General features: G+C 39.1%; 1 protein-coding gene and 1 pseudogene across 1 annotated transcript in view; both read right to left on the reverse strand.

Moving 5' to 3' along the window:
• INTS4 (integrator complex subunit 4) overlaps positions 1 to 23,792 on the reverse strand; it is a 127,514-nt gene that overhangs the window by 52,899 nt on the left and 50,823 nt on the right. Inside the window, exons 6-10 of the mRNA XM_027083496.1 lie at positions 14,767 to 14,952; positions 14,094 to 14,144; positions 9,625 to 9,713; positions 8,339 to 8,459; positions 1,728 to 1,799 (exon numbers count right to left, since the gene is read on the reverse strand). Coding sequence (XP_026939297.1) covers positions 1,728 to 1,799; positions 8,339 to 8,459; positions 9,625 to 9,713; positions 14,094 to 14,144; positions 14,767 to 14,952 — 519 coding nt within the window. The remainder of the gene's footprint in view (positions 1 to 1,727; positions 1,800 to 8,338; positions 8,460 to 9,624; positions 9,714 to 14,093; positions 14,145 to 14,766; positions 14,953 to 23,792) is intronic.
• LOC113607808 (peptidyl-prolyl cis-trans isomerase A pseudogene) lies at positions 10,871 to 11,409 on the reverse strand (annotated as a pseudogene).

Consider the following 23,792-nt stretch of genomic DNA (forward strand, 5'->3'; position numbering starts at 1 on the left):
AGTTGCACCCCAAGAACATGAGAAAGTAGGAAATAAGATTGCTCTCTGAGAGTTACATTTAAAAAAAAAATACTCAATAGATCAGAGCAGAGAAATGCAAATTCAACTTGAAGTTAAGATCAAGGTTCTCAGGTCATCAATAGCTGATAGTAACCTTATTAAAGGTAGTAACTTCATTAAAGATAGCACAAGAATGTTGACTGGACAGGTGGTTATGTTTGCCATGGCAACACAGGAAAGGGAGAACCAGAGAGGTAAATAATGGCAGTGTCCTTCCAAGCACCATCCTGGGTAGACAATACACTGGCCCTAGAAAATAATTTTTTTCATCCCATAGAAGTAAGCCTCTATTTGACAACACTATGCTCACCAAGCAAGTGTCTAGTAAATTTACTTTCTTCACAGATTGCCTAAGGGGGAATGTACTAGTCAGCTAAAGTAAATATTGAGTCTACTTGACAGTTACAGTTACCTTCATAAATGAATAAACTGGCATAGATATCAGCCTCTGTGAACCTTCCTGGTGTGAGCCCACATCCTCATGGCTAATCATCTCAAAGGCACTGATGAAATATAGCACCTACGCCTACAAGGATGTGGGTCACGCAGAAGTAAAGTTTGTACCTTGCAAAGTGTCTTAGAAACCTTTGCATTACCCATCCCTCACCATTCACCATGAGCGTGTCCTTCTTTTCACTTCCACCCCAGTATACACAAAGAACACTTAAGCAATCACTGACCTCAAATGAAGGGAATGTCCTTCAAGAAAGCCATGCAGCAATGTTTCATGAAGCACAGATACTAACTCCCCAACCATTCCCAAGAATTCATCTTATGGAATAAATCAAAACAAGAAAAGATCTAATATCCATGAAGGTGATTCTCTATATGTGATTTATAATGGTAGAAAAATTAAGGAGAAACTGTAAATGTATAACAAAGGGCTAAAAAAATGATGGCACATCTACTTAACAGAATATTATGCTATCAGTAAAAATGGTAAGTATGAAGTTAATATGAAAAAAAAAGCATATGAGGTAGTGGTAAATACAAAAAGTAGACTACAGGGGCTTCCCTGGTGGCGCAGTGGTTGAGAGTCTGCCTGCCGATGCAGGGGACACGGGTTCGTGCCCTGGTCCGAGAGGATCCCACATGCCGTGCAGCGACTGGGCCCGTGAGCCATGGCCACTGAGCCTGCGCGTCCAGAGCCTGTGCTCCGCAGCGGGAGAGGCCACAACAGTGAGAGGCCCGCGTACCGCAAAAAAAAATAAATAAAAATAAAAAATAAAGATACTGACAATGAATGCTCCTATCATATTCTCAGACTCATATTTGTTCTTGACAACTATGTCAGACAACTATCACAGTCAAAGCTTAAGGGCATTCTGTTACTGTTCAGAGAAAGGATTTACTCAATCTTCCATGAGAACTGCTGTTGAAAGGAGTCACAAAGACAAAGACAAAGTCACAACTACAAAGACCAGACCTTTGTAGTTTCTAACAAATAGAAAGTTAATCTTGCCTCTTGTAATTGTACAAGTACTTTTACAATTGTAAAAGTAACTTGTAATTTGGTTCAATTTACTAAGATTTTAAATTAAAATGTAATCTAGTCATCCTAATTAACAAATTTATGGGCTGTAAAATTAAATCAACACAACTTGGCTTATAGCTACACTGATTTTGGTTTCAGAAACCCAGTTTAAACAACAAAGAATTCAAGTTACCCTCAGATCTGACATCAGCTTCTTGTCAAGCGTCTGTTCCAAGAAATGAGAACTGACTTGCTCCATAGAGCCCTATAAAAAGGAAGAATCCAGAGCAATTAAACAACTTTTAAGATCTGAACAATATCTTCAAATTCAAAGTTTGCCACCAACTTAAATGCATAAAGATAACATTATTCTTTTTTTTTAATTTTAATTTTTTTTTATACAGCAGTTTCTTATTAGTCATCAGTTTTATACACATCAGTGAATTCATGTCAATCCCAATCGCCCAATTCATCACACCCCCACCACCCCCACTTTCCCCCCTTGGTGTCCATACATTTGTTCTCTACATCTGTGTCTCAATTTCTGCCCTGCAAACCGGTTCATCTGTACCATTTTTCTAGGTTCCACATATGTGCATTAATATACGATATTTGGATAACATTATTCTTGATAGTAAAGATCCCTATGGGTTTTGAATCATCAGGAAAATAATAAAATCACTAGCAGCAGCAGCTAGCACCTATACAGAGCTACTAGGTGTCATGCACTGCTCTAAGTGCTTTATACATATATTAATTCATTTAATACTCACTACAACCCTATGAAGTAAATACTAATATTAGTCACGTTTTATATAAGGGGGAAAGAAGGCACAAAAAGATGAAGTAATTCATTCAAGGTCACAAACAGTGTAAATTACAGAGCTGGGCTATAAACCCAGGCTCCAGAATCCTTTGCTTTAACTACTACTCTCCACTGTCTCTCCATTCCTTTTCATTCCATCCTTTCCATTCATTTGTCCATTCATTCATAAAACAAATATATACTTAGCAACCATTCCATTATATGCCTAGAGTTACCAGGAACAGGTACACAAAAATAAAAAGACATCAACTCTACACTCAACAATCACACACTAGTGAGGGAAATTGACAAGTAAAGAGATTACTGCATTATGGTATGAAATTTTATAATATACATTTATAAAGGGTGCTATGGGAACTTAAAGAAAAGCAGTATGGGGTGGAGGCAGAGAGAGGTACATCTGGGGAACTGGAAATCACAATTAAATGCATAAAGAAAATGTTATGTGGGAAACATCAAGTGGTTCTATGAATAGAACATAGGACGGGGGTACTGAAAATGAGGCAAGACATGTCGGTAGAAAGCAGGTCATAAAGGTCTTTGTTTGCTATGGTAAGGAGTTTGCCTTATGAATAATAACTCTATAGATAATTTCTATTAAATACTTAATGAGCTCAGTAATGTACAAAGACTTGCATTTTAAAAATGTATCCCTCCCAATAATCCCATGAAGAATGAGCATTATCCTCACTTTTTATTTATTTTTTATGAGAAATTGAGGCTGAGAGATTCAGTAACTTGCTCATTTCAAATAAGAGAGAAACATAATCAGATTTATACTCATAAACATCATCTTGGCAGCAATGTGGCTAATGGACCAGAAGGAACCCAAAACAAAGCAGAGACACAAGTTAGGAGGCTATTTAAAGCAGGTCCTAGACATTCTTAAGGAATATATTGGAAATCTTCTCTAATTCCCAAGTTAATAAATATGGAAATGTTTATACAGGCTCAGACTTTTTCTCCAATCACATTTTCCATATCAAGTTACATGTTCTTTGGGAGTACTCTTACCCAAGTTAACACCTTTCCTACAATTCTAGAAGGGCAATTGTGCTGTTCACCTTAAGTAGTTTCAAAACCACTTTTTCTTATCTCTACATGGTATATAGTTTGTTACATAGGTCTGAGCCAATACCAAATCTAACATTCATTTTTTTAATGCAAAACATCAATTTTATGAATAAAAACTATACATTTTTAAGAACTCCTCACTTTCTCTTTAGTCTTACCACCAACATTAACAGTTGTCTTTTTTTTGGCCGCACCATGAGCCACGTGGGTCTTAGTTCCCCGACCAGGGACTGAACCCGTGTCCCCTGTATTAGAAGCGCAGTATCTTAACCACTGGACTGCCAGGGAAGTCCCCAACAGTTGGCTTTTTAACAGGCACTTTGTTTTTCTACAAAGAATGAAAGTTTTAATGACTTCACAGTAAGTTACTGGAACCCACAGTCTCAACGTCCTCCTCCAAAGCCTTCAACTGAGCTCTCTCCCAACACAGTAGCAAAGAGGGGGTACTATTCAAATTCTAGCCTCAAGAAATTGCACATCATTATTTGTAACAAGTTTCCAGTGTTATGTAAGAATAGCTGAAGCTTTCCATTTTAAATCCACAAATAGCAAGAACCTTACAGCATAATCCACTTGAAAAATAGTAAAACCTGAACTGTTACAAGCGCAGTGGAAATAGAGAAGGGATAGATTCAAGGTATGTCGAGAAGGTAGTACTGATAAGAGTTGATGACTCAGTGGATACGAGACACAGAGAAAGAATTCTCAAATGCCTCTGGGTAAATGATGGCACCATTTACGAAAGCACAGAAGGAGGAAATCTGGACCGAAAAGATAATGAGTTCATCATAAAGTGCATCTCACCAATCGGAAAAACATCTACATTCCTGTATACTTTGACCAAGACACATATATTCAGGTAAAAGCTCTCCAACTGTACTACTACCCCTACTTAACAATCTATAACACTAAGAAAACTGATATTTAACAAACAAGTGCGTCAAACCTGCTCTCAGAACAAAAACTGCTCAACTAGTATAATAACATAAGTCTATGCACTGTTTGCCTATTTCAATTTTAAGCTCCTAGCCTCTATTCATTAGGTGATGAAAAAGAGAAGCAGACCAAAAAAAAAAAACCAAAACAAACAAACAAAAAAGATGGACTACTATGTGAGACATAAAACTGCCGCTGACTAGGACAGCTACATTTGCCCTGGGAAAGACCAGCCCTGGGCAGAGTTACAAACATAAAAACCTACAGTCTACAATCTAACTGTCTGAAAATGTTATAATTTTTAAGGTCAAAGACTTCCGGAGCCTTACTAATAAGGTTTAAATTATTTAACATCTTAAAAAGAAATCATAAAACTAAGGACCCTATTCTAGATAGGATGCCAATTACCATAATTAATTTCAAAGTAGTGACTGTATTCTAAATAGTCCCATGGAGCTATATTCTTGAAAATCAAGTTTCTTTGCTCCATCAGGGAAGTTACAGATAACTGAAAACCAAACCTTTACATGGTTTTGAATTTTCTGATACATCCCATATCTGAAATTTTTCATCCTGCTATAAGCCAAGGAGAATGGACTCTATTCTTTCTGTACAAGATGGCCTTAAGTCTAAAGCCTTATCATTTCAGCTAAGTTCTTGAAAACCTGGCTTCTATGTTCCTCCCAAGCTTCATCTTGTCACACATCATCAAATCAAACATTATCCCCCACACCAAGAAGTACTAAATTGCTTGTAGTTTAACATGATCTTGTAGTTTAGTATGATATTAGCATGCATGATAGTGTACTCATGTATCTCTGCTCATATTTTCTCCTTCTCTACTTCTTTACCTAGATAACCCATACTCATCATTCAAAGTCAACTGAGAAACACCTCGTCCAAGAAGCCTTCTGTGCATGTGTTAGGTGCTCTTTCCTAGGAGTACCGGTATTGTAATTGACTGATTGCCTATGTCAACCTACCTAACTATCCACTTTTTTTTTTTTTTGCGGTACACGGGCCTCTCACTGTTGTGGCCTCTCCCGTTGCGGAGCACAGGCTCCGGACGCGCAGGCTCAGCGGCCATGGCTCACGGGCCCAGCCGCTCCGCGGCATGTGGGATCCTCCCAGACCGGGGCACGAACCCGTGTCCCCTGCATCGGAAGGCAGACCTCTCAACCACTGCGCCACAAGGGAAGCCCAAAGAATAGTTTTTCTGTTTTTTTTGGTTTTTTTGTTTTTGCAGTACGTGGGCCTCTCACTGCCGTGGCCTCTCCCGTTGTGGAGCACAGGCTCCGGACATGCAGGCTCAGCGGCCATGGCTCACGGGCCCAGCCGCTCCACGGCATGTGGGATCTTCCTGGACCGGGGCACGAACCCGCGTCCCCTGCATCAGCAGGCGGACTCTCAACCACTGCGCCACCAGGGAAGCCCTATCCACTCTTTTGAAGGCACAGATTATGCTCAGAGTTTGCTGAATTGATGAATATGCAGTCTAAGACCATATATGGTTTACCTGATCACGGATTTGTCTACTCAAGAATTGGAGCAGGGGAGTTTACCTCTTAGCTTGCACAGAGGAACTAGTAAAACAGCAGGGCCTCAGCTGCATAACTGCAGCTCCCAATATATAACTGGACCCGCACTAGGAAGCAATTCTACATGGGCTTTAGAGCATGAAGTATCATTTACTATCTATGTGGCCTTGGACAAATTATACTTTTCTAAACCTTAGTTTTATTATTTATAAAATAAATAATATAATATCTACCTCAAGGAGTTTAAAATAATTATAAACAAAAAGTGAGTATGTATATAAGTGTATGTACAGGCATATATTTACATGTGCCTGTATATGAGGAAATGGGTGTATGTGCATGTGTATGCATGTATGACTAAAAGTGCCTAGCTTAGTGGGCTAGGAACTCTATAAATAGTAACAATTATTATTATTAGCAAGATTAGATTATTAATTACTTTTGAAGTATACTCATACTTGTGTAATTTAGAGTTGTTTGGATTTGAAATCACTTAAATAACATAAAGCACTTGAGTCAAATTATAGTCATCTAAGTGAAAATCTTTTCAATTCACCACTGTGATTCATTATTCATACAGCTTTACATAAATGAATTTTAGATTCTATGGGGTACAAAACTAAAAAATTTGGGGCTTCCCTGGTGGTGCAGTGGTTGAGAGTCCGCCTGCCGATGCAGGGGACACGGGTTCGTGCTCCGGTCTGGGACGATCCCACATGCCACGGCCCATGAGCCATGGCCACTGAGCCTGCGCGTCCGGAGCCTGTGCTCCGCGACGGGAGAGGCCACAACAGTGAGAGGCCCACGTACTGCAAAAAAAAAAAAAAAAAAAAAAAAAAAAAATTTGAATGACTCTGCTTTAAGGATTACTTTTCTAACTGCCTACTCAGATGATAACATATCATTGAATTATTCCTCTAAAACATCCCCTCACACACACACAGCACACTGTAGATGCTCAGTACACGCTGAATGAAGGAATCTGATGAATGACTGGATTGTTCTGAATTTTAAAATATCCACAAATCAAAACAAGGCTTTAAAATGTGAATTCAAAAATAAAATCACTAACAGCTGGCTTGTTTAACTCTATATTTTATTATGGACAAGAAATATAATCTGTAAGCAGGAAATACTGAAATCATCCAAGTTCCTTATTTTTCCATGAAAGTGCTTCACATAGGTTTCAGCAGTTACCCCCAAAATACTGGTCAAAGGACTAGGGGTATCACAGGATCTGTGTCCAGTACAATCAGGTCCAAACTTTTTAGCCAACAATCTTACTAAGACTGGCATAGTTGGGGGCCCTCAAAAGAGAAGTTATCAAAAAGAATTTCAGATATCCTTGCTGTGACATTAATACAAATTTTTATAGTTACATATATATTTATATATTATAACAACCCCACCACCTTGCATAGTGTAGTACTTCACAATTTATACACATATTCACAGACAGGATCTCATTTGAGTGTCATGACAACCCTGTGATGTAAACATGAGAGATATTATAAGCCACTTAACAGATGAGGAAACGAGACTAAGATAAAGTGACATGTCCAAGACAACACAGGTATAAAATAAGGCTGAGCATTACGCCAACACTCCTTCTTCTATAAGACAGTTCTATCTCTGAAAAGTTAAAATTTTTCTTATAGGGGGCTTCCCTGGTGGCGCAGTGGTTGAGAGTCCGCCTGCCAACGCAGGGGACGCGGGTTCGTGCCCCGGTCCGGGAAGATCCCACATGCCGCAGAGCGGCTGGGCCCGTGAGCCATGGCCACTGAGCCTGTGCATCTGGAGCCTGTGCTCCGCAACGGGAGAGGCCACAGCAGTGAGAGGCCCACATACAGGAAGAAAAAAAAAAAAATGTTCTTACAAATATACTAGAGTCCCCAAAGGCAAAACAGTAGGAAAGAATGAGGCTAAAAGTCAGATTAGCATCTGAATCTCATTCTACAACTTCCTAACTGTATAAATTGAATAATTTACTTAAATTCTCAGAGCCTCAGCTTTCTCACCTGGGAAGTGGGAATAATAGCACCTACCTTGCTGGGTTACTGTAAGAATAAATGGGATAATAAAGCAATTATACTCCAATAAAAAAAAGAATAAATGAGATAATTAAGTGGCCTCATAGCAAAGTATCTAGGCCATACCAGGTGCTTAGTAACAGTAACAATTATTTTTATTATTATGTTTCTTTTTCTCTAGACTTTGGTTGTCTAATATGCTAACAAGATTAAATAGGATTATCTTTAAAATTCTTTCTAGTTCTTAAAGACTACTTCTCTATGGGAAAGTGAACAATTTCCTTCTATTTTAAGAAACACTAAGGTTTATAAAAGCGCATTACACCTGTCTCTATCTAGTTTCTCAAAATGTTTTACAAGTGTAACAGGTAATATGCTCATTAAAGAAGATGTAACTTACCAATAGCTTTGAAGCTTGAACTCGAACCACCCAGGAGCTATCACTGACCATGTGACAAATTTTTCCAAACGCATCATCAACTAAGCGAATTTCTTCATTAGAAGAAGGGATTGGGACAATGCTAAATTAAAAGAAAAGAAACCACAAGTGACAAAACATGAGCCTAAAATTGCAGGTTCAATAAACTGAGAATGACCAATGAAAATCAGCACAAATAGAAATGATAATTGAAAAAATTCATCCTATAATGATGAAATACATTTCAGAGTAACCAAATCAGTCTGGGATTTATTTATTTTTAGTTGCAATGCAAATTTGTGTCTTGAGTAAAAAGTATTTAACACTAAAGATTCAAAGATTTATGAGATACCAAAAACAGCTACCACAGAGTTATCTTTAAGTTTATTCTCTCTTATAAATTGCATTGCTGTCAATATAGCAAGTCTCAGAATAAACCAATATAAAACATACTTGCAAATCTGGTCCTAAATGAAAAGACAATTTCCAGCTAGTCTTTTTTTTTGCAGGGGGTGGGGGGTGGTGTCTATGGGGGGTGGTGTCTATAGCTTTATTAACTCATTCTTGTTTTTCAATTTCAGTAGGTAGTTTAATGAAGAGGAAAAAACACTTCTTTTTCCTATAAAAGGAGTTCTATACAACAGAATAAATAATACCTGTCTCTCCACCTCAAAGAATCACTGTGAGATAAATTATTTAATTACTGTGAAAAAAAAATTTTTATTTTTGGCCGCACCACACAGCTCGTGCAATCATAGTTCCCCGACCAGGGATTGAACCCAGGCCCTCAGCAGAGAAAGCACCAAGTCCTAACCACTGGACCACCAGGGAATTCCCTATGAAAATATTTTTAACCAGGAAAACACTACATAAGGGATCATTATTCTCAAATTCACCTGGTATCTTTAGCTGGCATTTGTATTTACTAAAATGTGCCCCAAACCATTTCAAAGACTTTTTTTAAGGGTTGGGCAGAGGTGGAGTGGATAGCATTTGAGAAAGACCATCCAATCTCTTCATCTATAGTTGAGGAGGTTGGGACCCAGAGAGGCGAAGTGGCTTTCCCAGCATACACAGAAAGTTCAAGGCAGAGCTGAAAAACAAGGACCAAGCATCCTGATTTTCAGGGTCCATGCTTTTCCCCTATTCCATACTGCCTTCCAAAAAATCTAACCAACATTCCTTTTCTGGAGGTGGGCTTTCTGCATGGTGGGAGGAAAGAAAAATGGCTTAGCAATGAACAAAAGCTGGCTTACACCCACACTGACCTTTCAGGATAGAGCTGACTGACAACCCAGATAAGCTGGACTGCAGCACTGCGCACTTGTTCATAGTCATCAGAGAGCAATTTACAAGCCTGCAAACAAGGATTCCAAAAGTCTGTTAGTTCTGTGTCCTCCCAGGTGATGTTCAAACTATTTTCAAAATGAAGATATGGTGGTTGGATAAGGATACCAATCAAAACACATATGGGTGATTTTAACTTCTTGAACCTTTGCCCAACAAAGAATTCTTGGCCTCTGCCAGCTGCTCTGCCTGTGTTCTGTGTACCCTCCCACCCCATGTCTGAAAGGAGAACCACAGATTGATAGATAGCACAAAAGCCATCTAGAATAGCATCAATCATAGCAAAGCTTGCTGGGAGCCCACAGTGCTACCCTGACAGGCTCAAACACCAAAGATGAGTTTTTTCCCTATCTGTAAAACTAGAGCACAAATTTCTGACTGACAGTCCATCTGAAAATTCAAGCACTCTAAATAAATGTACAATTTTAACGTTAAGCTGCCAAAAAGAGGCCAAATTTTCCTTTTTTACTTTAGTCTGAAATGGAATATCCCTATTCCACCCACAGTCATAGCTACACCCTAGACTTCAACAACACCCAGAAAACGGTTTCTGAAATTTTAAAATCTTATATTCCATGCTTTGACCATATATGCTACTCTACCAGCTCTTCCATCGCCATGACTTAACCCATCACACCTGCTCTTCATCCCACTTAAGTCACCTATCCGTTTAAGCAGGGTCTCTCAACCTTGCTATTATTGACATTTTGGACTAGATAATTCTTCGTTGTGAGGGGCTGTCCTGTGCAATATAAGATATTTAGCAGCATCCCTGGCCTCTACCCACTAGGTAGTTGTAGCACTGCACCCTCTTCCTCTCCCCAGCAACTGAAATAGTCAAAAATACCTCCAGACGTTGCCAAATGTGCCCTGGACGGCAAAATCACCTTGGTTGAGAACCACTGCTTTAATTCTGTCCTTTCTTTCCAAATAAACCACCTTTTCCTTGCTCTATACCCGTCCTTACTTCAGTCTCTTTTTGTTGTTGTTGTTTAGTTTTTATTTCATAACCATAAACTTAACTTTGCAATTCAGCTAAACTTGGAGGGGAATAAGGAAAATATGGAACCCAAAGAAGTGCAATGAGAGCACAAAGATTACAGTATATTTTGAGCAGATGGGGATGAAGGGGTGCTCTCCTGAGCTACAGAAGGAATGGTCTGATGGTTAAGATAAAACACAAGTCAAATTTATTATTAGATTTGTCCACAGTCAGCAATGGTGATCTTCTTGCTGGTCTTGCCATTCCTGGAACCAAAGCACTCCATGGCTTCCACAATATTCATGCCCTCTTTCACCTTGCCAAAGACCACATGCTTGCCATCCAACCACTCAGTCTTGGCAGTGCAGATGAAAAACTGGGAACCGTTTGTGTTGGGGCCAGCATTTGCCATGGACAAGATGCCAGGACCCGTATGCTTCAGGAGGAAATTCTCATCATCAAATTTCTCCCCATAAATGGACTGGCCACCAGTGCCATTATGGCGTGTGAAGTCACCACCCTGGCACATAAATCCCGGAATTATTCTGTGAAAGCAGGAACATTTATAACCAAAGCCTTTCTCCCCAGTGCTCAGAGCAAGGAAGTTTTCTGCTGTCTTTGGAACTTTGTCTGCAAACAGCTCAAAGGAGACACGGCACAAGGGCTCGCCATCGATGGCAACGTCAAAGAACACGGTAGGGTTGACCATGGTTGGGCAGCGCGGGAGGTTCCGATGTGGCGGCGTCTGCAAAGCCACTTCAGTCTCTTGACAGCATTGTCTGCATCATCATACACAACCCCCTCAGGATTTCTGCTACAGCTGCTCCACAAACCTAAGACTTTCTCTAGTCTTCACAAGGGCAGCAGAGCACTGGCAAAGACCACACTCTCTAGGGGATTGGTGATTCATGATCTCAAACCTTATTAGTCCTACTCTGAAATCTTTTACACTCCTGCTTTCCACTTCCATTTCCCAAGGCAGCTTTTCTTTTTTTCAGAAAGGTGGCTAATGAGCCTTTTTTTTTTTTTTTTTTTTGGCTGTGTTGGGTCTTCGTTGCTTCATGCGGGCTTTCTCTAGCTGTGGCGAGCAGGGGCTACTCTTCGTTGCAGTGCGCGGGCTTCTCAATGCAGTGGCTTCTCTTGTTGAGGCTCACAACAGTAGTTGTGGCTCAAGGGCTCTAGAGTGCAGGCTCAGTAGTTGTGGCACACAGCCTTAGTTGCTCCACGGCATGTGGGATCTTCCTGGACCAAGGCTCGAACCCGTGTCTCCTGCATTGGCAGGCAGATTCTTATCCACTGCGCCACCAGGGAGCCCCAAGGCAGCTTTTCTTAACCTTTTCCTCGGGACTTCTATCCTACTACCAGCTATAAGGCGACCTGTTTATCTGACAAAAATCAAGGTTCTCAGGCACAAACCCACTCAACTACTCCACACCAGTTATAAATTCATTTATTCCTGTATTCTCCCACCCCTTGTTTTCTCAATATCTGAGGGAAAAGGGTCCTTTCTAGTTCCTAATCCTTCTACTTTTGCTACGGATCCCATCACTTCCTCACATGACCATCCCTTACCATCCTCCAAAATAGATCCTCTTTGTGATTCTCTATGATAGCATCCTATTGATTTACCTCACAGCAGTACTCATATGCTATAACTGTGTTTGCTTATTTGTTAATTGCCTGTCTTACCTATGACAATGTGAAGGGCATGGGTCCTATCTATTATAACATGCTTGGCATTATACAGCCAGCATTAGGTACTCACTAACATTTGTTGGATGAATCAGCTCATGAATCTGATTTTCTGCCTCAAGGAACTTACTCCAGCATTTATTCCCCTTTGTCTCTTCTATCATAACACTAGCTCTCCCTTCAACATATAAACATACTTAGCAACTGTCTTTAAAATACAGGAAAAAAAACAACAACAACCCTTAATCCTATGCCCCCTTCTACCAACTTCTACCCCACTTTCCTATCATAGTCAAGTTTCTTTAAAGTATAGTCATAGTCAATAGACTTTAAATGCCTCACCTCAAAAGACCCTGATCTGGCTTCCCCCAGTCCCAGCACTCCACTGAAATTGCTCTCTTTAAACTCACTAGTGACCACTTTGTTGCTAAGTCCCATGACCAGACTTCAGTGCTATCCTAAATGACCTTTCACCAGCATTTGACACTGCTGACTATGAGAATGCCCTCTTGCCTCTTCTGGAATATATTCTTCCTCCTCCTCCATCAAGCTGCTCCTCAGTTCCATTCTAGGGCTCCTTTCTTAAACGTTGGACCTCACCCCTGGCTCCATCCTCATCACTTCCAATCTTCTTACTCTCCCTGGGTATCCCCATGACCCCTAGATATTGATGGCTCCAAATATCCACCTCCAGCTCTGATCTTTCCTGAGTTCCAGACCTGGAATTCTCCTCATAAGTATCCCATCAACCCTTCAAACTCAAGATAATCAAAATGAACTCATTATAGTAACTAATTCTACCTCATATCTCAAATCCTCCCCCATCATTCCATCCTCACTCCCTTGAGGTCCACAGCATTGCTTGCCTAACCAACTGACACAGTCTTATGTCACTAAACATCTGAATCATCAGACTAACTCTTTTTCCTTTGAGTCCTTACTCTACAAGTTTCCTTTAATTATTTGGTTTCCCACACAGTTTTCCTATAGGTCACACCAACATAACCATTCTGAACTCATTCTACTTCATTTGTAAAAGAACGTACTTGGTTTACACATCAGTCATAGGGGTTTGGCTAATTATCCTCTTCCTCTAAAAGCTAAAACCACTCTCAGTAGGCTAACAAAAACTGGTCTCTGAGCGTGGATTTAGATTCCTTGTCTCTAGATACATCCAATTGTTCTACAAGAATAAATGTAAGGGCTTTTGGTTAGGCACTCGGTCAGCTTCTCCTAATGATACTATAATTTCATTGTGCTTTTCCTTACCAATGCTATAACAATCATGTGATATCTTTTCATACGATCCCATGGTCTTGGTCATCCTCCTCCAGAAATACGCCAGTTTCTCAAGTGTGGTGCCCTGAATTGACCTCAGGTTTGAAGTCAACTTCAGTCAACCAAACAGAGATCAACAAGACTACCACTCTCCTTACTCTGAACACTACACTTCTCTTTGTATACTCTGGCATTCACACTGAGCCAGCTAAATCCTCCCAAATGTCCTCCTCACATGCACTAGTGCTATTCATTACATATTCCCCATTCTCTTCTTAGGATGTATGCTTTGGATACAACTGCACATTCATCACAACACTGCCACTGTTAGCCAGCTGAAGCTCTATGTTTTCAAATTCCGACCACCAGCGTGCCACCCTCCCAGTTTCATGATTTCTCCACCTCCCTCCTCTTCTAAACAGCAATCATTTAAGGTACCTGAGTATAAATTGTTTGGTATAATTTCAGTCCTCTTTCATGGAGCTGCAACTAGATAATAAAGATACAGTTTAAGTATTCTGAAAAAAAAAATCAATATTTCCAATGTCTCCCCACAATCTCATATATTTTTCCCCATTATATCACATTAACATGGTTCCCTCTGGCCAAAATCAGTGCTATATAAATAAGAAACCTGGACTTTTCAGTAGAAACACTCAAACACTTAATGAATCTAACCCATGGACTGTCCCAAGGGGATGTCAGAAAAAATACGAAATAATGATAAGGAGGCTGAGGAAGAAATGGTTAGCACCATCTCCCCCTAAAGAGCAACCCTCCCCCATAACTTTCACCTATACTTCTGAAATACAAAGGTATAACCTGTACCTACTGTACTATAATACCAAGTAACATCTCTCCCATGGACCTGGGATACAAGTTGTACCTTCCATGTTTCAGAAATGCAGGTGAAAGCTACCAAACAAGCCCAAAGATAAGCAACTGTTGTAAAGGAATGTGTGCCTTTGAGTTCTGTGATGCCACCAACACCTTCCTGAAAGTGTGCATAAAGTATACCCTGGGGGGGATTCACAATGTATCCAAGGTGGCATTAGCCATTAACTTAAAAAAAAAAAAAGTATCTCCATTTAGTTTCCATGATCACGTTTACCATGGCTTTTATAGCTGCTGTTCTGACACGTGGGTCCTGGTCACTGAAGTAATCCCCTATAATCTTCTGGACGTCTCTGACAGCTAGGCCTTCTGCATCTTTTGTGACACTTTTCTCCAAAGAACCCAGATTACCAAGTAATTGCAGGCACTTATTTCTTACACCATGTGAGGTATCTGTCAGGTGCTACAAAAAGAAAAGAGAGAACAAAAGGACATGATTAAGGTATCTTAAAAATAAACAAAAACACAGAAACAAAAGCACTGAATCAACTTTAGGAATGACTTCAAACACTACATTCTCACTAGTCTGTCTAGTCTCATGGGTTTGTTGTTGTTGTTGTTTTTTGTTTTTTTGGCCATGCTGTGTGGCTTGTGGGATCTTAGTTCCCCAACCAGGGATTGAACCCAGGCGCTGGCAGTGAAAGTGCCTAATCCTAACCACTGGACGGCCAAGGAATTCCCTTCATGTTTTTTGAGTACGTGTCTTCCAAAAAGAATCATGAGTCCTTAGAAAACAAGACTCCCATTTATTCAACATTATACTCCCAACAGCAAGCACCTGGCCTTGTAAAGACTAGGTACTTTAAAAGTGACCCCTTTAATTGCATTTTATTTACTATCAAATCTAAAAACAGAAGAAAAATTCATAAATTTTCAAATTTTTAATATTCATACAGAAATATGCAAAAATATTAAATGTACAGCTCAATGAATTTTCACAAAAAACACACCAATAAGAAGCACCCAGATAAGGAAGTAAAAGATGACCAACTCTCCCAGTAACTACTCTACCACCATCAAAAATAGCCACCATCAGGCTTCGTCCTCCCCAGCAGGAAGCTAGGCCCTTCCTCTTGGGAGCTGCTGTAGTATCCTCTCAGGCATCAAATTGTACTGCAATGTCTTGTTTTTACAAGTCCATCTCCTTTAAGACTGTGCTCCTGGGCTTCCCTGGTGGTGCAGTGGTTAAAAATCCACCTGCCAGTGCAGGGGACACAGGTTCAATCCCTAGTCCAGGAAGATACCACATGGTGCAGAGCAACTAAGCCCATGCGCCACAACTACTGAGCCCATGCACCGCAACTACTGTAGCCCACACGCCTAGAGCCTGTGCTCCACAACAAGAGAAGCCACCTCAATGAAAATCCCGCGTTTCTCAACGCGGGATTAAGCTGAGCTTGCCGCAACTAGAGAAAGCCCATGTGCAGCAACGAAGACCCAATGCAGCCAAAAAGAGAAAAAAAAGACTGTGCTCCTTTCAGAATCTTTTATACGTTGAGCACAGAGTACAGAGACTAAATATGGATTATGAAGGGCCTTCTTTTGGGGGTTCTTAGGAGGAACTGAAAGTAAATTAATTTAAATTAAGTGCATGCAAAGCATCTGCAGTGTTGTGAGAATTCCATAAACATTAGCAGCTATTGTTACTATTACGATTATTATTAATAATAAAATTTGCTTCCTTCCACCTAAAAAATAAAATAAAATAAAAAGCCACCATCACCAAAGCAATCTTGAGAAAAAAGAACAAACCTGGAGGAATCATGATCCCTGCCTTTAGACTATACTACAAAGCTACCATGATCAAAACAGTATGTTAATGGCACAAAAACAGACACACAGGACTTCCCTGGTGGCTCAGTGGTTAAGAATCTGCCTGCCAATGCAGGGAACACAGGTTTGAGCCCTGGTCCAGGAATATGCCACAGAGCAACTAAGCCCATGCACCACAACTACTGAGCCTGCACTCCAGAGCCCGCAAGCCACAACTACTGAGCCCAGTACCACAACTACTGAAGCCCGCGTGCCTAGAGCCCATGCTCCGCAACAAGAGAAGCCACCGCAATGAGAAGCCCGCACACCGCAACAAAGAGCAGCCCCCACTCGCCACAACTAGAGAAAGCCCGTGTGCAGCAACAAAGACCCAACACAACCAAAAATAAAAATAAACAAATTTTTAAAAAGACAGACGCACAGATCAATGGAACAGAAGAGAGAGCCAAGAAATGAACCCACACACTTATGGTCAATTAATCTACAACAAAGGAGGAAAGAATATACAATGGGGAAAAGACAGTCCCTTTGATAAGTGGTGCTGGGGAAACTCTACAGCTACATGTAAAAGTATGAATTAGAACATTTTCTCATACCATATACAAAAGTAAACTCAAAATGGATTAAAGACCTAATTGTGGGACTTCCCTGGTGGTCTAGTGGTAAAGAATCCACCTTCCAATGCAGGGGACACAGGTTCAATCCCTGGTCGGGGAACTAAGATCCCACATTCTGCAGGGCAACTAAGCCCACACGCCAAAACTACTGAGCCCATGTGCCTCAACTAGAGAGTCCTTGAGCTACAAACTACAGAGCCCACGCGCTCTGGAGCCCGCACGCCACAACTAGAGAGAGAAAAACCCACATGCCACAACTAGGGAGAAGCCTGCACACCACGATGAAGATCCTGTGTGCCTCAACTAAGACCCAACGCAGCCAAAAAAAAAAAAAAAAAAGACCTAAATGTAAGATTAGAAACCATAAAACTCCCAGAAGAAAACATAGGCAGAACACTCTTTGACATAAATCATAGAAATATTTTTTGGGTCTCTCTCCTAAGGCAAAGGAAACAAAAGCAAAAATAAACAAATGGGACCTAATTAAACTTAAAAGCTTTTGCACAGCAAAGGAAACCACTGACAAAAAAGACAACCTAGTGAATCGGAGAAAATATTTGCAAATTACATGACCAATAAGGGGTTAATATTCCAAACATATAGACAGCTCATATACCTCAATATCAAAAAAACCCAAACAACCTGATTACAAATTAGGCAGAAGACCTGAACATTTTTCCAAAGACATACAAATGGCCAAGAGGCACATGAAAAGATGCTCAACATCGCTAATCATCAGAGACATGCAAATCAAAACTACAATGAGACATCATCTAACACCTGTCAGAATGGCAATCATTAAAAAGAACACAAATAACAAATGTTGGCAAAGATGTGGATAAAGGGGAACGCTTATACACTGTTGGTGGGAATGAAAATTGGTGCAGCCTCTATGGAAAACAGTATGGGGTTCCTCAAAAAATTAAAAATAGAACTACCATATCATCCAGCAATTCCACTCCTGGGTATATATCTGAAGAAAACAAAAACACTGCTTGGAAAAGATACATGCACCCAATGTTTACAGCAGCATTATTTACAATAGCCAAGATATGGAAGCAACCCAAGTGTCCATCAACAGATAAATGGATAAAGAAGATGTGGTGTACGTGTACACACACACACACACACACACACACACACAATGGAATACTACTCAACCATAAAAAAAATGAAATTTTGCCATTTGCAACAACACAGATGGATCTGGAGGGTATTATGCTTAGTGAAATAAGCCACACAGAGAAAGACAAATACTGGGTGTCATCACTTATAATGGAATCTAAAAAAATAAAACAAACAAATGAATATTACAAAACAGAAACAGACTCACAGATATAGAGAGGAAACTAGTGGTTACCAGTGGGAAGAGGAAGAGGAGTAAAATAGGAGTAGGGGATTAAGATGTACAAACTACTATGTATAAAATAAGTAAGCTACAAGGATATATTGTACAGCACAGGATTATAGCCAATATTTCATAATAATTTTAAATACAGTATAACCTATAAAAATACTAAATCACTGCGTTGTACACCTGAAACATATAATACTGTAAATCAACTATACTTCAACAACAAAAAATAGCCATTATCTTGACTTCTAACATATATTTTGTCTAGTTTTCTACTTTATAAAATCAAATAGTGTCTGGCTTCCTTTGCTTAATATTATGTTGGTGAGAACCGTCCATAGTATGGCATTATAGCAATGGTTTATTCATTCTCATTACTGTACAGTATTCCATTTGTGTACACACCATAATCCATTTATCCTTTCTACTGCTGACAGATATTTGGGTTATTTCCAGTTTGGGGCTGTTCTAAATAATGCTCTCTGCTTATTCTTGAATGTGGCTTTTGGTATACATGTTCACATTTCTGCTGAATATACAGTAAGAAGTGAAATTGCTGGGTCACAGGACATGTATATGTTCAGCTTAAGATGAGACTGCCAAATAGTATTCCAAAGTGGTTGTACTAATTGAACTTATTTACACTCCCACCAGTGATATGTAAATGTTCCAGATATGCCACATCTTTGTCGACCCTTAGTACTGTCAATCTTTTTCATTTTGGCACTTCTCACCATCATTTTTAACAAATTTTCAGTTATCTCTCTCTCAATCCTAGTCCACTGCTACTGAAATAGGCTATTTGCATAATGCAATAACAGGAACTGAAAATACTTTAATGAAATGACTAATTTAAGGGCTGGGCAAGAAATATGTAAGAAGAACCTGGGACACCTTGTGCCAAAAAGCAAGGAAATATCAAGGACTAATTGAGTCCAGATCAAAAGGACACAGAAGCCAATCTGTAGGGGTTCCCACTGTCAACATATATATGACACCAAAAGGAAGCAATCAAATCCAGAATGTAGGACATAAACAAGACCAATGATCCAGTTTCTTCAATAAATCTGTGGCAATTAAAGGAAAAACAAAAGAGGCCACTGTTACTGATTAAAAGAAATTCAAGAGACTATCCAAAGGTAATACACGCTAATCCAAAACAAAAAAACAAAAGCAACTACAAAAAGATATTTATTGCAATTAAAAAAATTTTAATATGAACTGGTATGAGATGATATGGAATAACTGATAATAACTGCATCATGGCTATATTAAAAACATATCAGTTATTATCAGTTAGAGACATACTTAAGTATTTATAATTTAAATAACATGTCAGGGATTTCCTTAAAAATATTACAGCAGACTACAAGAAAAAGTGGAAGGAAAAAACATGAAAAAGATTACAAAGCATAAATAATTGTCAAATTTACACCAAAAACTGGAAAGAATAAGTAAATTTGAAAATTTCCATATTATAAAGTATATATAGATTGAAAAAAAAAGACCTAGCTTCAAATTTCAGCTCTGACTCTATATATGTAACATTGATCAAGCAACTGGACCTCTTAGGGTCTCACTTTCCTCATTTATAAAGAAGGAACAATAATATCTGCCTTACCTAACTTACAGGTGTATCATAAGGCTCAAATAAGAATATAAATGTTAAAAAAAACCTTTATATACTATAAAGCATAATATGACTATTAACTATTATTACTATAATCTAAAATAATGAGATTACTGCATGTAAAATTGTCAATACAAAAGAGTATCTTCAGATATTCCCTTCAAGTTCACAAAACAGTATCTTTGGATATTCCCTTCAAGTTCAAATTTTCCAGGATTTTCTACCCATAAATGAAATCACTGATTGAAATCACACAAGTTTCCCTCTTGCTCACTCTAACACTGGGACATACAGTCTCTGAAAGTACCCTCAGTAATCACCCATCTCTCTCCTTGTGCCTTCACCAATTCCCTATTTTATAGGATGATAATGATTAAGTGATATGTCTAATAACGCAAAGATAACCTAGTGGAACAGTTGATACTGGAATCCAAGTCTCCTGACACTCCATCTAGAGCTCTTTTCCCTATCCAGCTTCATAAATAAATAATGTCATGATTTCTAAAACTTTGCTTACTATGTTCAGAGTTGGGCATTTGAACCTTAAATACTTAAAAGCTCTACAATACCTGTTTTCTTTACATACATTTATATTGCTACTCCCAAGTATCACTATTCTCCAGCCATGACAAACTGCTTGGGTTTCTAATTACTGCCTGATAAACACAGTTATACTAAATTAATACCCCCTTCTTTTAATCATCTTTATTGGAATACAATTGCTTTACAATGGTGTGTTAGTTTCTACTGTATAAAAAAGTGAATCAGCTATACATATACATATATCCCCATATCTCCTCCCTCTTGCATCTCCCTCCCACCCTCCCTATCCCACCCCTCAAGGTGGTCACAAAGCACTGAGCTGATCTCCCTGTGCTATGCAGCTGCTTCCTACTAGCTATCTATTTTATATTTGGTAGTATATATAAGTCCATGCCACTCTCTCACTTTGTCCCAGCTTACCCTTCCCCCAGCCTTGTCCTCAAGTCCCTTCTCTAAATCTGCGTCTTTATTCCTGTCCTGCCCCAAGGTTCTTCAGAACCTTTTTTTTTTTAGATTCCATATATATGTGTTAGCATACGATATTTGTTTTTCTCTTTCTGACTTCACTCTGTATGACAGACTCTAGGTGCATCCACCTCACTACAAATAGTTCAAGTTCATTTCTTTTTTTGGCTGAGTAATATTCCATTGTATATATGTGTCACATCTTCTTTATCCATTCATCTCTTGATGGACACATAGGTTACTTCCATGTCCTGGCTATTGTAAATAGAGCTGCAATGAACATTGTGATACATGACCCTTTTTGAATTACGGTTTTTTCAGGAACACCCAATTCTTATGATTAGCAAACCAGGCCACTGACACTTTGTGGAAGTAACATACACACATTCAAACATATACAAAACTGAACAGGAAGATATATCAAATAAGTAAATATATTCAGGATAATACCGTCTAAGAAAGAAGTTACAAATACTAGAAAAACACTGTCAAGTAAACACTATAGTGTTGGGTTTGACTTACAAGGAGAGATGAGAACATGATTTTTCTTACATACAGATATAGAAATAAAAATACAGATATATATGTTTCTATATGATATATATAGACATTAGAATATATATATCTAATATATATATATATATATATGTGTGTATGTATCTCCGCTAGCTCTCTCCACTGAGAGGGCCCAAGAGTAGCAACACCTCAACAGCAACGAGCACACTTAGTACCCAGAACTTGGTTTCAAAATACATTTCGCCACTAAGAGGAACCAGGGCTTCTTGGAGAAAAGCTCATTCCAGGGGTAGACTAGAGAAAGTACAAGATGGGCCTGAAATATTTTATTGTGCCAGAAAGAAATGACGCATTAAAAAAAATATACAGTTGACCCTTGAACAACATGGTTTGAACTGAGTGGGTCCACTTATACACAGTTTTTTTTCAATAGCAAATACTACAGTACTACACAGTTCGTGGATGGTTGAATTGTGGATGTAGCACTGTGGATACAAAGGAAGTGGGTATACTGAGGAACTGCATATATGGAGGGTCAACTATAAGTTAAATGTGAATTTCTGACTATTCAAAGTGTCAGTGCCCCTAACCCCCAAGCTGATAAAGGGGTAACTGAAGAGAAAAGTCAAAAGGACACAGAAGCCAGCCTGAAGGGGTTCCCACCTGGCAAAATCAGGGAACTTGAACAAGATGAATAATGACAGTTATAGATTATAACATTAAATAAACAAGAAATCTGAGTCCATAACTGATATAAATAAATAAATTGAAAGTTGGAGGACAATTTACATAGTTTCAAAGTAGTAGTACCGTGCCACAAAATACTTATTCATTTCAAAAAGAAAGAGTAACTTTATAGTGAAGAAATCTGACAGACAACACCTTAACCAAGTGATCAAAGTAAACATCATCACCAATGGGAACAAATCAAAATGGTGTACTGCCTAATAGGATACAATGAGAACAGAACAGCATCAAGTCTGTGATATTCATGCCAAAGGTGGAAAACTTGAATCTAATTATGAGAAAATATCAGACAAACCCAAATTCAGGAATATTCTACAAAATTACTGTCCTATAATTTTCAGAAGTGTCAAGTTAATGAAATGAAGTGAAGACTGAAGAATTATTCCAAATTGAAAAAGACTGGGGCTTCCCTGGTGGCGCACTGGTTAAGAATCAGCCTGCCAAGGCAGGGGACATGGGTTCGAGCCCTGGTCCAGGAAGATCCCACATGACCCGGAGCAACTAAGGCCATGCGACACAACTAGTGAAGCCCACGCACCTAGAGCAGTGCTCTGCAACAAGAGAAGCCACCGCAATGAGAATCCCACGCACCGCAAAGAAGAGTAGCCCCTGCTCGCCTCAACTAAAGAAAGCCTGAGCACAGCAATGAAGACCCAATGCAGACAAAGAAAAAATATTAAAAGCAGCAAGGGAAAAACAACAAAACATACAAGGGAATCCCCATAAGGTTAACAGCTGATCTTTCAGCAGAAACTCTGCAAGCCAGAAGGGAGTAGCAGGACATATTTAAAATGATGAAATGGAAAAACCTACAACCAAGATTACTCTACCCCCTACAACCAAGATTACTCTACCCAGCAAGGACCTCATTCAGATTCGACAGAGAAATTAAAACCTTCACAGACAAGCAAAAGCTAAGAGAATTCAGCACTACCAAACCAGCTTTACAACAAATGCTAAAGGAACTTCTCTAGGCAGGAAACACAACAGAAAGAAAAAACCTACAATAACAAACCCAAAACAATTAAGAAAATGGTAATAGGAACATACATATCAATAACTACCTTAAATGTAAATGGCTTAAATGCTCCAAACAAAAGACACAGACTGGCTGAATGGATACAAAAACAACACCCGAATATATGCTATCTACAAGAGACCCACTTCAGACCTAGGGACACATACACACTGAAAGTAAGGGGATAGAAAAATATATTCCATGCAAATGGAAATAAAAAGAAAGCTGGAGTAGCAATTCTCATATCAGACAAAGTAGACTTTAAAATAAAGACTATTACAAGAGACAAAGAAAAACACTACATAATGATCAAGGGATCAATCAAAGAAGAAGATATAACAATTATAAATATATATGCACCCAACATAGGAGCACCTCAGTACATAAGGCAGTGTTAACAGCCATAAAAAGGGAAATTGACAGTAACACAATCATAGAGGGGACTTTAACACCCCACTTTCACCAATGGACAGATCACCCAAAATGAAAATAAATAAGAAAACACAAGCTTTGAATGATACATTAAACAAGATGGACTTAACTGATATTTATAGGACATTCCATCCAAAAACAACACAAT

Source organism: Aethalodelphis obliquidens, unplaced genomic scaffold (genome assembly GCF_003676395.1).
Source record: "Aethalodelphis obliquidens isolate GAN/ISIS:26980383/991018 unplaced genomic scaffold, ASM367639v1 scaffold50, whole genome shotgun sequence".
Lineage (NCBI taxonomy): Eukaryota > Metazoa > Chordata > Mammalia > Artiodactyla > Delphinidae > Aethalodelphis > Aethalodelphis obliquidens.